Source organism: Clupea harengus, unplaced genomic scaffold (genome assembly GCF_900700415.2).
Source record: "Clupea harengus unplaced genomic scaffold, Ch_v2.0.2, whole genome shotgun sequence".
NCBI classification, from domain to species: domain Eukaryota; kingdom Metazoa; phylum Chordata; class Actinopteri; order Clupeiformes; family Clupeidae; genus Clupea; species Clupea harengus.
Genome location: NW_024880436.1, coordinates 10,376 through 24,965, shown reverse-complemented (window position 1 = coordinate 24,965; position 14,590 = coordinate 10,376). Strand labels below are relative to the sequence as shown.

General features: G+C 40.2%; 3 protein-coding genes across 3 annotated transcripts; all 3 read left to right on the top strand.

Annotated features, from left to right (window-relative positions):
- Positions 1–6: 6 nt before the first annotated feature.
- On the top strand, positions 7–6,700 carry pparaa (peroxisome proliferator-activated receptor alpha a). The gene is made up of 6 exons (XM_042706932.1): positions 7–216; positions 841–995; positions 2,769–2,907; positions 3,656–3,855; positions 4,126–4,588; positions 4,897–6,700. The coding sequence occupies exons 1-6, from the start codon at positions 15–17 to the stop codon at positions 5,139–5,141; spliced, it is 1,404 nt and encodes a 467-aa protein (XP_042562866.1). The 5' UTR covers positions 7–14; the 3' UTR covers positions 5,142–6,700.
- Positions 6,701–7,516: 816 nt separating this feature from the next.
- On the top strand, positions 7,517–9,569 carry cdpf1 (cysteine rich DPF motif domain containing 1). The gene is made up of 4 exons (XM_042706931.1): positions 7,517–7,795; positions 7,898–8,009; positions 8,160–8,322; positions 9,107–9,569. The coding sequence occupies exons 1-3, from the start codon at positions 7,689–7,691 to the stop codon at positions 8,277–8,279; spliced, it is 339 nt and encodes a 112-aa protein (XP_042562865.1). The 5' UTR covers positions 7,517–7,688; the 3' UTR covers positions 8,280–8,322; positions 9,107–9,569.
- A 1,082-nt stretch (positions 9,570–10,651) lies between these two features.
- Positions 10,652–14,243, top strand: cdkn1ba (cyclin-dependent kinase inhibitor 1Ba). Its single transcript, XM_042706930.1, has 3 exons — positions 10,652–11,407; positions 11,860–11,993; positions 12,803–14,243. Exons 1-2 carry the CDS (start codon positions 10,942–10,944, stop codon positions 11,982–11,984), a joined length of 591 nt encoding a protein of 196 aa, XP_042562864.1. The 5' UTR covers positions 10,652–10,941; the 3' UTR covers positions 11,985–11,993; positions 12,803–14,243.
- The last annotated feature ends 347 nt before the right edge of the window (positions 14,244–14,590 follow it).

Sequence of the window (14,590 nt, the reverse complement as noted above, 5' to 3'; positions counted from 1 at the left end):
CATGGTCCACCACCATGGTAGACATGCCAAGCCCCTACAGCCCGTCCTCTCCTGTGGGAGACTCCGTCCTGGGCAGTCCTCTGTGTGGGGACCTGATCCAGGACATGGAGGAGCTGGAAGATCTCTCTCAGTCCATTGAAGAGGACACGTTCAACAGCTTTGATGTCCATGAACACAAGTCTTCAAGTACAGGATCAGAGTGTTCCACTGCACTAGGTGACCTTGCTGCTGACAGATCCACTCATATCCTGAAGAGTCCTGAAGAGTCAAATGTCTTGAGAATACTTCTCTAATGATTTTAACTTCTGGATTCCCATATGGCTTGTTTTGTACCAGTGGTAGATTTTTGACGTCCTAGCACATCTACAAAGAGATTTAGACTGTCTTGACATGACTGTGGGCACTCTTTCACACAAAGATGGGGAAAGAGTTCCTATTCCACTCAAACATCATAATTACCCCTTTGCCAATTTCCTAGAGTAATATGCTACAGTGTGTGATGCAATTACATTATATTATTATTTTATTGATGAGAGGATCCAGTATCCTCAGATCTCAGTCATTGTTTCGTGTTGAAGTTTTGGGTTTTACACAGAGGTACAGCATTGAATTAGTCAGGAACTTTTCAATATGTTGTATATCTATGGTATGTGTACATTGGTTCTGATGGTACCCCTAGTGTAAATATCTACGGTATGTGTACATTGGTTCTGATGGTAACCCTAGTGTAAATATCTATGGTATGTGTACATTGGTTCTGATGGTAACCCTAGTGTAAATATCTACGGTATGTGTACATTGATTCTGATGATTGCCTCTGTATTTCTGCTTACTCCTCAGATTTTCTAACACCAGCGTCCAGCCCATCCTCTGGGGTGTGTGGTGCAGGGACAGGAAGTGAGGTTTCCTCGAACCCTCTAAACCTGGAGTGTCGTGTTTGTGCTGATCGTGCGTCAGGATTCCACTATGGGGTGCACGCATGTGAGGGATGCAAGGTTAGAATACTCACCCAAATACACACGCTCACCCATCCACCCACAGGGGAGCGGACCATCCCGCTTGCTAGAATGTCATGTGAAGGACACACATGCCTCTGGGTTCCCTCCCACTCTTTGACCTCTACCCTGCTTGGAACCCATCCAACACAGACTGAACTGATGTTGGGTTCCCACAAAGAGGTGAATCATCACCATGTGACTTCTCTCACCCTCACTGACGCTGCGTTAATCCCCCCCCCCCCCGCCCCACTGCTATGGACATGGAGGTCATATCAACCCCCCCCACACACACACACACACACACACACACACACACACAAACACACTGCTATGGATAGGGAGGTCATATCAACCCCTCCCCCCCCCCACACACACATACATACACACACAAACACACTGCTATGGATAGGGAGGTCATATCAACCCCCCCCCCCCCCCCCCCCCCACACACACACACACACACACACTGCTATGGATAGGGAGGTCATATCACCCCCCCCCCCCCCCTGCTATGGATAGGGAGGTCATATCAAAACAATTTCCATCTACCTATTTGCTGTGGAAAAGAAATATGTTGAGGGTCATAAAACTGTCAATAAAAAAATGGTTGGAAATTCCTGTGAGGAAACCCATGCAGTGTTTCTCCAGAGACTGGGTAGCGAGGGGTTTTCATTGGCTGGTTCGGTTCAACTCCCCCTGTCTTCTGCAGAACTTCTGTGACCTGAGGCCTCCAACCTCTGGAAGTGCATTCATCCCTTGCATTCTTTTCTGGGACGTAAGGGGAAAGAGTCAAAGCATTTGCTTTATAAATTCTGACCTTAAGCAAAGACATTTTACATTTTTCATACATTTTGGTGAATGTATATGTGTATATGTATATACATATTCATATTTATATAATTACAGTTAAGCATTGTGACAGAATTGCTGACTTGAAAATGGCACATTTCAACACTAATGTGTTGAGATGATTGCCTCCGCCTTCTCTGTCATCTTCGCATTTCTGCACTCTGATAACTTCTATTTATCTTCAGCTTTCAGAAGTGGTGGAGATGGTCTTCTGAAAGGGTTTGAACATGACGACAGGAGGATAGAGTGTTTTATGTATGTTTCCATCTTCAGGCATGTGTTGGACAGCTCTCAGGAGGGCTATGTGACAGAGGTGCTTGGAATGCTGATACTTTGCATACTTATCAATAGCTGCCTTTACCTTAAAAGGTCGGGTGGGTTGTATGTGTGTGTGGGGTGGGGGGGTGCGGGGCGGTTGATGGACATGATCATATGTTTATTTACAACGTGGATTTTGAGTTTCCTTTTGACATCATGTGAGTGTTATATTTACGGTAGAGGCACACAGACAAATATATAAGCCTTTGAACTTGTTCTGAATCAGAGGGGTGCCAGTCCAGGATTGAAATAGGGCAAATTCATTATCACCTCTGTATGGTGGATGTTACTTCATTAGTAAAATATAATATAATGTTATGTTCAATATTGACACAAGTGTGCATAGCCCTAGTGTTTGCACAGCATTTTGTGCTTTTAACCGAGACAGAAGTAGATCTCCTCTTTGTTAGCAGGTGTTCCTCTTATGTAGTGTTGTTGTAGAGGTTTACATTTAAACTTATCTCACCTTTTACTTCTGCCAACGAAAATCAGCACTGTAGCAATAGCTGGCGTCGCTGCATAGTAACTCTGTGCTCCCTTCTCTCCTCTCGTGGTTTCCATAGTAACCCTGTGCTCCCTTCTCTCTCCTCTCATGGTTTCCAGGGATTCTTCAGGAGGACCATACGCCTCAAGTTAGAGTATGACAAATGCGAGCGAACTTGCAAGATCCAGAAGAAAAACCGTAACAAGTGTCAGTACTGCCGATTCAACAAGTGCCTGTCAGTTGGCATGTCCCACAATGGTAAGCAATGTAAAAGTTGACATTTTCAGCTGGTTATGTCTTTCTAGTAAATATAAACTTTGGTTATGAACTGTATGCAGTCAAATCCAAGACAGATTTTGTCTAAACAAATTTCACAAAATATGCATTTAGCTGCAAGCTGGACGGAACCGAAGAGCTTTTTTTCTATCTATTAAATCTATTAAATGTCTACTTATAAATGTAGATCCTGGTGGCAGGGTGTTTCATTGACAGAATGTGATTTCATACTTAATGGTTCCAAATTGAATGCTTTGAAGTGTATCCTCTGTTCCTGTGGTGCACACAATGAGAATTGTCTGTTTGTTTTCACTGTGACATCAGCTAATCCACATGACCCTGCTGACGTGGCGGTGGACATGTGCATTTCGCAGACTTTAACCTCAATATCTCATCCAGGGCTCAAATGTTTCTGTGTGTCTATGTGTGTGGTCAAGGACAAATGTCAAAAGCCTAATGTTTTACTCTAATAACTAGCCTTGACCCCTATATCTACAGGCAATTTAGTTTTATTTACTCATTCTTTCTACAATCAGTTAAACTCACTAGACTAAGCTTGAGCTAAGGTAAGAAGATTCCACAAAGACTGAACCTGGAACAGAGTGCATTACTGTCCATACAACAACAGGAACACCACTCCGAACGACATACTGTCAGAACGCATGTTGTAACTTGAGTAACATCAGGAAGCGATCACTAAATCATACATCTGCCCTGTGGTTTATTTTAGCCATCCGTTTTGGGCGTATGCCCCAATCAGAGAAGCTGAAATTGAAAGCTGAGCTAGAGACGGGAGAGAAGCAGTACGTGGAGCCTCAGCTGGCCGATACCAAGGCTCTAGTTCGGCAGCTCCACGAGGCTTACTTGAAGCACTTCCCCATGAATAAAGCCAAAGCCAGAGGCTTTCTGACTGGCAAGACCAGTACACCGGTGAGTAGTCCTCTATTACACACATACTTTAATACTTGTAAGTCTGTCGCTGTTTGTCTTATACAGGCTTTGGCAACACGGAGCACACATTTCTCCCAAATATCACTTTAGTGAGATATATATATACATTTTTAAGTATAATCTAATGGCAGCTAAAGAGTTCCTCTACCTCACCTCAACTCTCACAAACATGCTCACAATCTCATAAACTTGAACAACCTCGTTTCCCATTTCATTATCCTAATTCTTTTCTTCTTTTTCTTTTGGAAGCCTTTTGTCATCCATGACTTGCAGACTCTGCAGCTGGCAGAGAACACGTTGCTGATCCAGCTGTTTGGAGGCAGTGTAGAGGCTGCCAGCCTTCTGCAGCGCGAGGCCGAGGGCCGGCTCTTCCACTGCAGCCAGCGCACGTCCGTGGAGACGGTGACCGAGCTCACCGAGTTTGCCAAGGCAGTGCCAGGCTTCCCGGAGCTCCACCTGAATGATCAGGTGACCTTGCTGAAGTACGGCGTACACGAGGCAATCTTTGCTCTGCTGGCCTCCTGCATGAACAAGGACGGGCTGCTGGTGGCACAGGGCCGCGGCTTCATCACCCGTGAGTTCCTCAAGAGCTTGCGCCGGCCTTTTAGCGACATGATGGAGCCCAAGTTCCAGTTCGCCGTGAAGTTCAACGCCCTGGAGCTGGATGACAGTGACCTGGCTTTATTTGTGGCTGCCATCATCTGTTGTGGAGGTATTACACCTAGCCCAATGAGCAAATGATTAAATGCACTACGACAAACTTGTACATCTCAAGGTGATGAAAACAATTAACCTCAAAAACATTTGACGGGATCTCATTTAAGTGTGGTTTGTGTTTGATCTGTGGACCATTAACTGTCAATATAAAGATAGTGTACTTTACTTCAATACTTCAGTATACTTACAATTTACAATATACATAGAGTATACTTCACTACTTCAATCAATACTTCAGTATATCAAGTATCAAGTACTTTGTCGTCATCTCTCAACATGTATATTCTCTGTTTGTCCTCTTAGACAGACCAGGCCTGGGGAACGGGTCTCATATTGAGTGCATGCAGGAGACTATTATTCATGCACTGAGGCTCCATCTACTGGCCAACCACCCAGATTGCCCATTCCTTTTCCCCAAGCTGTTGCAGAAACTGGCCGACCTTAGGCAGCTTGTGACCGAGCATGCTTTTCTAGTACAGGAGATTAAGAAGACAGAAGATGCCTCATTGCACCCGCTGCTTCAGGAGATTTACAGCGACATGTACTAAGCATGGTCCTAAATCTCAGAGGGGGATTCTGGGAGGACTTTCTGTGCCCTTGGCTCAGTGGGTTTGTGGAGAACAATCTAAGGTGTGGGGGGGTCATGGATGGTGGTGGGGGGGCGAGGGAGAGTGTGATGAACAGCTGCCTTAATATAACCACAGTCAGTGTTGATTGGAGGTCAGAGAATAGCTGCTTAGAGGAGTGATTCCGGCCGTAACAGATTCAGATTTTTATTTAGGCCTATGTACATTTTTTACTTTTGTGCCTGTGAGAATATCCAAGTGACAGCAGGGGTCATATACAATATTTGCTGGGATCACATGAACACATTTGCCTGGTTTAACCACCAGTGAAAGAAGCAGTTTCAACTTCCCTAGTGGTACAATATCTTGTTTCAACCCAGTATTGTGGACACCAGCTAAACGTCTGCAGTTTAAGCTAAAACACTGTGCCTTTTCTTATGAAGCAGCTTCACTTACAGGATTGAAAAGCACAGAAAGCACTTCTGATGAGTAGGCCAATGAAAAACAGGTAGGGTCGAAAAATATCAACAAATATTTGACTGAATAATATTATGTGAAGGATAAGGAACGGTCTCCTTAGTGGGATTGTTTTCAATCATCCATTTTAGACAAGATATTTTTCCATGTTTCATTGTGTTTTTAACATTAACTAGCTTTAGCCTTTTACCAACTTTTACCTCACTTTGTTAAAATAATGGAAATAACGTCATCAGGAAATAGTAAAAGCAGCTATTGTATCACTCCAAAAAGATGCATCGATCAAGGATTATTTATGCTTGTTGATAATAATATGGAGACTGGCTTTTAATGTTTTAATGTTCAGATCTGAAAAAGGGACTTTTTGGTGATCGTTATGTTAGGTTGACAGGTTCTTGACATGTAACATTTGTCACTTCTGATCAGTGCTAGGCCTTTTTTATACATTTGTGTCCAACTATGAATAATAGTAGAAGTCATACTTGTGTTCAACAATAATTCTGTTTAACACATATTGCCAACCTGATGTTAAAATGTCAGATGTCACTCCAAGAACACAACTCTGTTTTTGTAGGATATAAAATGTTGTGATATAACTGTGAAAGTACTATTATAATTATTGTTTAGAATATTTGGGTAATTAGTAAATGTAAATAAAATAGATATGTTTTATATTGTCATATTTTATCTTCCTACCATTCGGCTAATAAATAAATAAATCAGCAACATAAATAAAGGCAAACATAATCTAAACATAGGCTAACAAGGTTTTATATGATACTGTATTTTTTCCCCAACGTGTAGCCCCTGATGTTATGTTTTCTAAATGGTTTCATTCACTGGAAAAAAATCATGCAATTTGTATAAAGTTCTAACAATATGTTTGCATTTTAATTACAACAATTGTATACCTTTATTATCAGGGATTATTGGTATATTAAAACCTCAGGTTGGCCCCTGCCTTAGTGGTCCTGTGTTAGAGGAAAGAAGAGTCACAGTGCAAATAGTTGAAAGTAATATGACTGTAATATTGGTGCTGTGATCATTAAAACATCTTTGATGTATCATCTTGTGTGCATTTTTTGGAAATTATAATATACTGTATACAGTTCCTCAATTGTTTCACTGATGGTTTTCCAGACAGTTTGTGGAAGTAGTTGAGGTAGTGATAGAGCGGAAGCAGCAGGCTATCATTTGAAAGCCAACATAGGCTTATGGCAGAACAATTTCTGTGCATACCAGATTTAAGATTTTCCATTTGGGGCCATTCATATTGATAAATTAGCTGAATCCGGAGTAGAACATCTTTCTTGAGGGAAAACATGTTGTGCTTATCTGTATATTCAGTACACTCGCCAAGGGCCACTCAATTCAATTAACGCTAGGCCTTTGTAGCAATTTGGTCTATGCTCATCAGCAGTGCCCGTCTACTACAACGAAAGTTGTGAATGTTAAAGCCATACAAAGCAATTGACCATGTTGTGTAGGCTGAACATAATTTAAAACTAAACCTTGTTAAATTAGGTTTTTCCATTGTGGCCTAGGCAATATAAACATTTGTGGAGGTTAGGCTTAAGTATTTACTTAAGGTTTACACTTTTTTCCTCACTCCACATATAAAAATAAATGTATGCATTGGTCATTGGCTGCAGCGGTGATTGACAGTATTTGGTCATCCTTGGGTAACCCTGTTATTACCTGTTATTATTGTGGAAATTGGGTAAAACGTGGATTTGAATGACAAATGTGGTAGATTGTTATTAAAAACCGGCAGTGTTTAAACTGATAGTTTAACAATGTTCCTGCCACAGAGGAGCGTTCAAATGAACCAAACCACTTGAGTGAAAACCACGCGAAATGAATAGGGTTGTTCCCCTTGACTTGCCGTAGCTTCATCCGGTGGATGACCGAACGACGCGCCTGTGTTAAAATCGAAGTTGCTAGACTGTGGCATCGATCAGTACGAAATTGTTGGGGCAGCACTACTTGATATAAGAAGGCTTCTTAATTTGGTATTTTTTCAATAGCCTTTGATTATACTTAAACAATAAAATGGAGACAAGGGTTGAAGGAGGTGCTATATTTACTTGTGAAACTTGTAGCCTGTCAACGCCGTTCACATACTTCGGTCAGAAACCTCCCAACACAAGAGCCATAGTGTAGGTTAAACCATACATTTACTGCCAACTTAAATCTTTGAATGCCTCTGCACATCTCCGTCTATAATTCATCCCTCCTTCACCCTTGTTGATCTTATCTAGGCTCTTGGAAGAATCATATGTGTTGAAGGATCCTTTCAGCCCTGACAGAGAAAAGTTTATCGTTTTGGGCTCGAGTTGCACCGTGTGCAGTAAGGTGGTTTGCGTCGGGACGGTATGCTCCTTTGATTTTAATCATTTGCGAGACCGTTTTCTTACTCTTGATTATGATGGTGTGGTGTGTCATTTTTTTCATGTAACGTTAGTCAGTAGCCTATATCATCTCAGAGTAAACCTACTTCATGTCATATCTGTGTGCTTTCAGGAGTGCAGTCTGTTTTACACCAGGCGATTTTGTCTGCCATGTGTGAGAGAAAATCTGGACCAGTTCCCACAACAGATTCAGGTTGAACTGGCGAAAAAGAAAGCACCTCTTCACACATAGACTCAACAAGGAGGTTGTAGCCTACGTACGTGTTCCCTCAAAGGTATTGATGCAGATAAAAATACGTTTTTCACCTGTGTTCATAATTAGATTGCTTAGATTTGAAAAGCGAAGTAATTTTGGTTGCTATTGCTCTAATTACTCAATGTTTTAAAGGTACAATATGTAGACTCTCCAATCCGTCATTCTGTCATGCACAAAAACTGCGGAAAGAACAAGTGTTTACTTGCACTACAAACCCATGCTGGACAGGCAGCAGCAAACATATGACATCACTTCAGGCCTGCTTTCCAAATATGAAGTGATGCCTCTATGAATTTGGCGGGGGGTGAAACCCACACCAATATACACCTGAAGAACATGCTGACAAGTCAATACACCCAGAAGTTCCATAGATATTATTCACCTCCTGTTTGGTGTCTTATCAAAACTCATTTTAAAAATACTTTTATAAGGCCAATATGGCTAGCCAAACTTAGTCCATTCAAGCTATTCAGTCCTGATAATGGAATATGTGGTGGAGATGTACAGAAGGTAGATAAGATAAGATGCATAAGACTGATGAATGTCTACCAGAGAGCCAATGTTTCATCATGATGCTGGCGCACAAAATAGAATGAAGTTGAAGTTGCTATTTTTGTTTTGTTCACTTGATCAAATGTCATTTCTTAAAAGGAAACAAAAAATGCATGCTATTAAGTGTTTACAGAGTTGAGTGAATACATCTCTGACATGAAAGTGCTTGAAAGTGAAAAGAAGGTGTATCATTTAGTTTTAACCCTGAACCGATGTCTGTATAACATTCCTCTCTCTTCCTTACCGGACAGGTCACAAAATGGCAGCAGACTTTGTCTCCAGAATGGCCTTGGTCTCCTGCTCTGATATGGGGGTATCTGCTCTGATATGGGGGTATCTGCTCTGATAAACACTAATCTTCAGATAGAAACATTCAGGTGACTTCCACAGGACACGAATCATCATCAGCAAAGGGCCATACTAATGTAGTGTATGGGACCGTCAAGGTTATTCATTATTTGATTAAACTTATGTATAGGTTGTTGTTGACATTTACAATTAATGTAATCTCACATTGATGAGCTGTAGCCCAAACATTATGTGACAGAGTTTTGATCTTTTACTGAGTGATTTGATATTTTGATGATTTGGGGTGCAAATATAATAAAAAGGTTGTCTACCATTACCAGCACAGACACATACATGTGTTGACTGGAAAATGTAAATATGTATGTAGAGAAAGTCTCAATAAAGTTGAAATCATATTTAAAATCATATCATTGTGGGATTATTGAACTGCATTTCTCAGTTTGCCTATATGTTCCATGAGAGTGTCATGGAGGAGTATTTCCCTCCAAAAATGTAGTGGATCAAGGTGTGAAATATTTTGGTTCGTGTGCATTAAACCACTGGATGGCAGTAGAGGCGTGCTTGCTGATTATAGACCTGCTTATGTAGTCATACATCCGTGGTTATAGCTGCCTGAGTAAATATTGACAGGTACACCCAGAGATGTCCAGGTATTATTAAAGAGAAACAGCTGAAATGCTTTAACAAGTCTAAAGAAAGCTGCTTGTTCACAGTATTTAGCAACATGTCTGTAATTTTATTAATAATTTGGAATGGAAATGCATGTCACACAATGTTAAAAATTAAAACATTTAATGACTCCTGAATTGCAGACTCTCACTTATTATTTGATGAATTGTAAGACTAAATGTGTCTCAGGTGGATGTTTGTAGGCCTGTGAGTAGTCGTCAATACTTCTACATACTTTGTCATTGATAAGATTGTTGCCAACTATGACATAGCCCGACGACTGTGCTGGTGAGATTACATGTGGAACAAAGGTGAGCAAGGTGAAGACATAATACCTTGGTGTTGTGGTGTTGCCCCTTTCATTTACAGGCCAATTGCGTTCTTGAAGGAAGCTCTGCATCATACGATTTCATGGTCAGACATAGCTCAAGAAACTAGCCTACTACTACACTTTTTTTTAGCCGTGAGAGGGGAGGAGTGAATAGTTTAATTTGAAACTTTGGTGACAAAGACTGCTAATGAGAGGAATTTAAAAGTGAATTGGCAAACTGCAACGCATGTGGATTCCGTGGGAAAGAAACTTCAGTACATAAAGACATTTGGTTTCGAATCTGAGCCTGTCTGTGGACCAAAGAAAAACAATAAATGCAAAGCAATGAGGGATCGAGAAGTCGTGCAACATCAAAACAGAACGAAGTTGACTGGATGTCTGAATGTTCGCCTTAAAGAAAAATGGGCGGTGCTTGTTTTCTTATCCAATGACTATCGTTCTCTTTTTAAATAGCTTTTGCTGTCAGTCTATTTTTCTCAGTCGGCTTCCTTTTCCATCGCCATATTGGCCACTCAGATGACTTGCCTGTTTTTCTTCGCTCTTACTACGAGACTAAACTGACAGGACAGCCCTGTTCAGCTGCACTTTGTTTTCAAGCTCAGTGATTACTAGGCGACTGCACGCATTGCCACACTGGATGTAGTTTGCCAGTCTCGTATATAATTTGGCCATGCACGCATTGGCCTTAATGTGGGCTTTAAACGGTTACTGTGGCAATAAGTGTTGGTAGTCTCCGACGTTATTGGTTACATAAATTGACGTTTCGGACATTTTCATATGTGGAAAATGTCAAATGTTCGTCTTTCTAATGGAAGTCCAACGCTGGAAAGGGTGGATTCTAGGTCGACTGATCACACCAAGGCCCCCGTCTGCAGAAATCTTTTCGGAACTGTTGATCACGAAGAGTTTATGAAGGATTGTAAGGAGCAAATGCAAGAGATGGCAAGAGCATCCACTGAGACATGGAATTTTGATTTCTCCAATAATGAACCTCTGCCTGATGGGAAATTCGAGTGGAGCGAGGTAGATAGCAGAGCTGTTCCCGAATTTTACACCAGACCTCCCCGTATACGTGCAGATTCCCCGGACAACGTAGATCATAACGGGAATCATGACTTAAATACTACATTTCCGACTCCGTGTGCGAGTGGAGGAGGGCGCTCCGAGGACACCGACGCTGACCAGAGTCAACAAGGGTTTTCAGAGCCGCGTAACCCATCACGGAAACGACATGCAAGTCAAGGTAGGGTATCCATAGCTACTTCATAAAATGTATATACTACGAATAGCATAGCCTACATACACTGGTTGTTTACGTTTGACAAGTCCACACTGCATGTAATCCGGCTACCTTTAGTTACAATAACACTGAATAGCCTATCCAGATAACTGCTTAGCCTAATTGACAACGTGACATTGTATAACCAGCCACAGTATTACAGTACAAGTTGTAGCCTAATTGTCAATGTCCACGGATTTCTGCCATTCATTTGACTTTATCCGTGGCCTGTATGTAGGCTATGTAAGTAAATATCTGAAATAGGAAGGTGAGATTACGGAATCTCTCTGATTTATTCATGAAGTTAGATTTAAAGACAGGTTTGAAAGTTGTGGTACGAGGACACTTATCCGTACACATACAGGGAATTCTAACAATGTTGCGTTCAAGTAACATTTTCTGTTGCTCCCGTATAGAAACTGCGTGTCGAAGTAAAAGAGCCAACACAAGTTCCAGTGAAGTCAGCCGTAGTCGAGACAAGACGGATTTTGTAGAACAGACGCCTAACAAATCTGGTCCAGGATCTAACCATGAACGTTAGCTTTCAAAGGTGAGTATCTTGTGAGAATTCTATTGACAGCAACTTATCGGTTAACTTATAACCTTAGAAAAAATAAGCATTTGAACACGCTCCAACGGATCATCAGTCGAGAACAAATCAGTCGTAGGCCTATTGGCTTCCCCAAGCATCACTAGAGAAGGCATAGATATACCTAGGTTCAGCAAGAGTATGGGCTTACAGACGAGTTGTACATGTTGTGTAGGCCAACATGTAAAAATTGGCTGAACGGTTGACCACAGAGTAGCGTATCAAATCATTTCACGGCTCAGACCTACGGTTAACTTTGTGTCAACTTTACAATAACCTTACATAGCTGCAACCTATACCTGAATACAGAGTGTAGAATCACTTAGGGCTACATAGTGCATAATCATTATATAATGTTCAAGTAATGTTACTGGGAATTTTGATGGTATCTGATGACATCAATAAAGCTATAAAAAAAGTGTATAGCCTATGACTTCTATTTGCCTGTTCCAAATAGAGGTGTTAATGCACCAGTGAAAATATCCTCTGTAAAATATGCCCTGGGTGTCTTAACAGTAGACTACAGTGGGCATTCTCCTGACTTGGGGTCAGTGATAATTTCACTATCAGAGACAGGCTGACAGACGTGGCAGACCACTGTACATGAATTAAATGTCCATTGCTGTACATTCCATTGCTGTATTTTGTCTCTGTGTACAGCTTAGAAACTGTTTTCTGCACATGCAAATCTGTTGTAGCTGTTTGGAGGAAAAAAAATGCAATAATCTCATTGATGGCAATATTTTGATTTGTTTCCCCTTTTCTCACAGAACTAACAATTCCTACCTTTTCCATAAAACACTTTTGGTGCTTGAAGAAGCAATGGGGAACTGCAGTGGGAAAAGACACCAAGCCCTACCTGAAGTTGGGAGGGCTTGTATAAGCACTGATTTTTTACACTAAAGTTTTAGCACTCAAAGGAATACATTTGCCTCAAAAGCAAACGATGTAGCAGTGTGCAATTGGATTCTGTCCTCTCTTGCTCAGTTTTTTTTTTACTACCTATGTATAAATATTTGTTTTATATGTAGCACATACAGATGTAAAATTGTGTAATTGTAATATTATAAATTTTTATTACAGTGTGTGTGACTTGAAGAATTGCAGTGCAGTTTTAAAATGTCTCCCCAAATTGCTGTTTTGGTCCTTCCAAAGGAGGGTTCTCCTGTTCAGGTAATTATTAGTTAGATGTATATTGACATCAGGGTTGAAATATTTTAAATCAAAAAGTGCCTATTTCATGAGTTTAAGTGCAGTGATTAAGAAAATGGAGAGGGTTGCAATTTTTAAGTAGGTAATAAGATAGGGTTTGGGGGGCCAAAACCCTCCGGTTACATTGCCTAGCTCAAGAAAAAAAAATTGTTTACGTATAAATTATGGTTGGTGGCTAAAAGGACTTTATTTGGGGTTAAATATGACTGTGAGCGAATGATGTTCTGCCAAAGCTTCAACACATTGGAAAGGTGGGGTGGGGTGGGCTGGGTGTTCAAGGGTGGTGTGAGGTTATATTCTATGGTATAACTGATATAGAATATAGCAGTATTAAATCACTGGGATATCCCACTAAATGTATTTTGTGCCAGTTATATTATTCTATTAGTTTTATCTAGAAGGCAAAATCCTACACAGAATCCTACTGAGCACTTATCACATAACTTATGTGTACATTCAACAAAATAAATAAAACTCATCTTCATATCATGCATTAATCACAATATAGAATGATATTGGCTTTTAACACTGGGTTGTACATTTTCAAGCCGCATTAATGCAAAGATATGTCATTGTTATCACATTCATGGGTATTTGTGTTGATAATGTCATGGCACTATGATCGGAGAAGATATATATATATATATATATATATATATATATATATATATACACACATACATACATACATACATACACACATACATACATACATACATGCATACATATTTGAGGGGAGAGAAGACGTTACACTGCTTTTGTTTGTGTACAACTTTGAAGTTTATTTGTATATATTACTATGTAAGGAAACACTGAGGAAATGATACTAACTTATTTATGTTAGGCTTATGTTGTTTATGACTATCCAAAGTGGCATTTGTGCATTTTTTTTTTATAAATTCATAATTCTCAGATTAAAAATTTGCAAACTGAGCCTACTTTTAAAAATGTGGATTTTTGTATTGCATGTTTGAAAAATATTAAAAGAATATAAGAATATCAAAATCTCATTATCTGATTTTATTTTAGTATATTATTTATTATATTATTATTTGACTTTTTAATATCAGTACTGTTATTGTCCACAGAGCTTAATGTATGCACGAATGGACCCATCCTGTTTGGACCCAGGGCAACACCTCTTTTAATATATCTCTTTAGAAAAAGGTGGAAGGTCAAGTGACCTAATGCATGATGTAAATGCCACACTCCTACATATTGATAATTTCAGTAACTGATTCATAGGCAACATATAAACCTGTTAACTTTTTGTGCCCATTAATCAAATATATGAGAGCTGTTGATTAAGCTCTACAAACGAGCCTCAACACACTACTGAAAGTTCC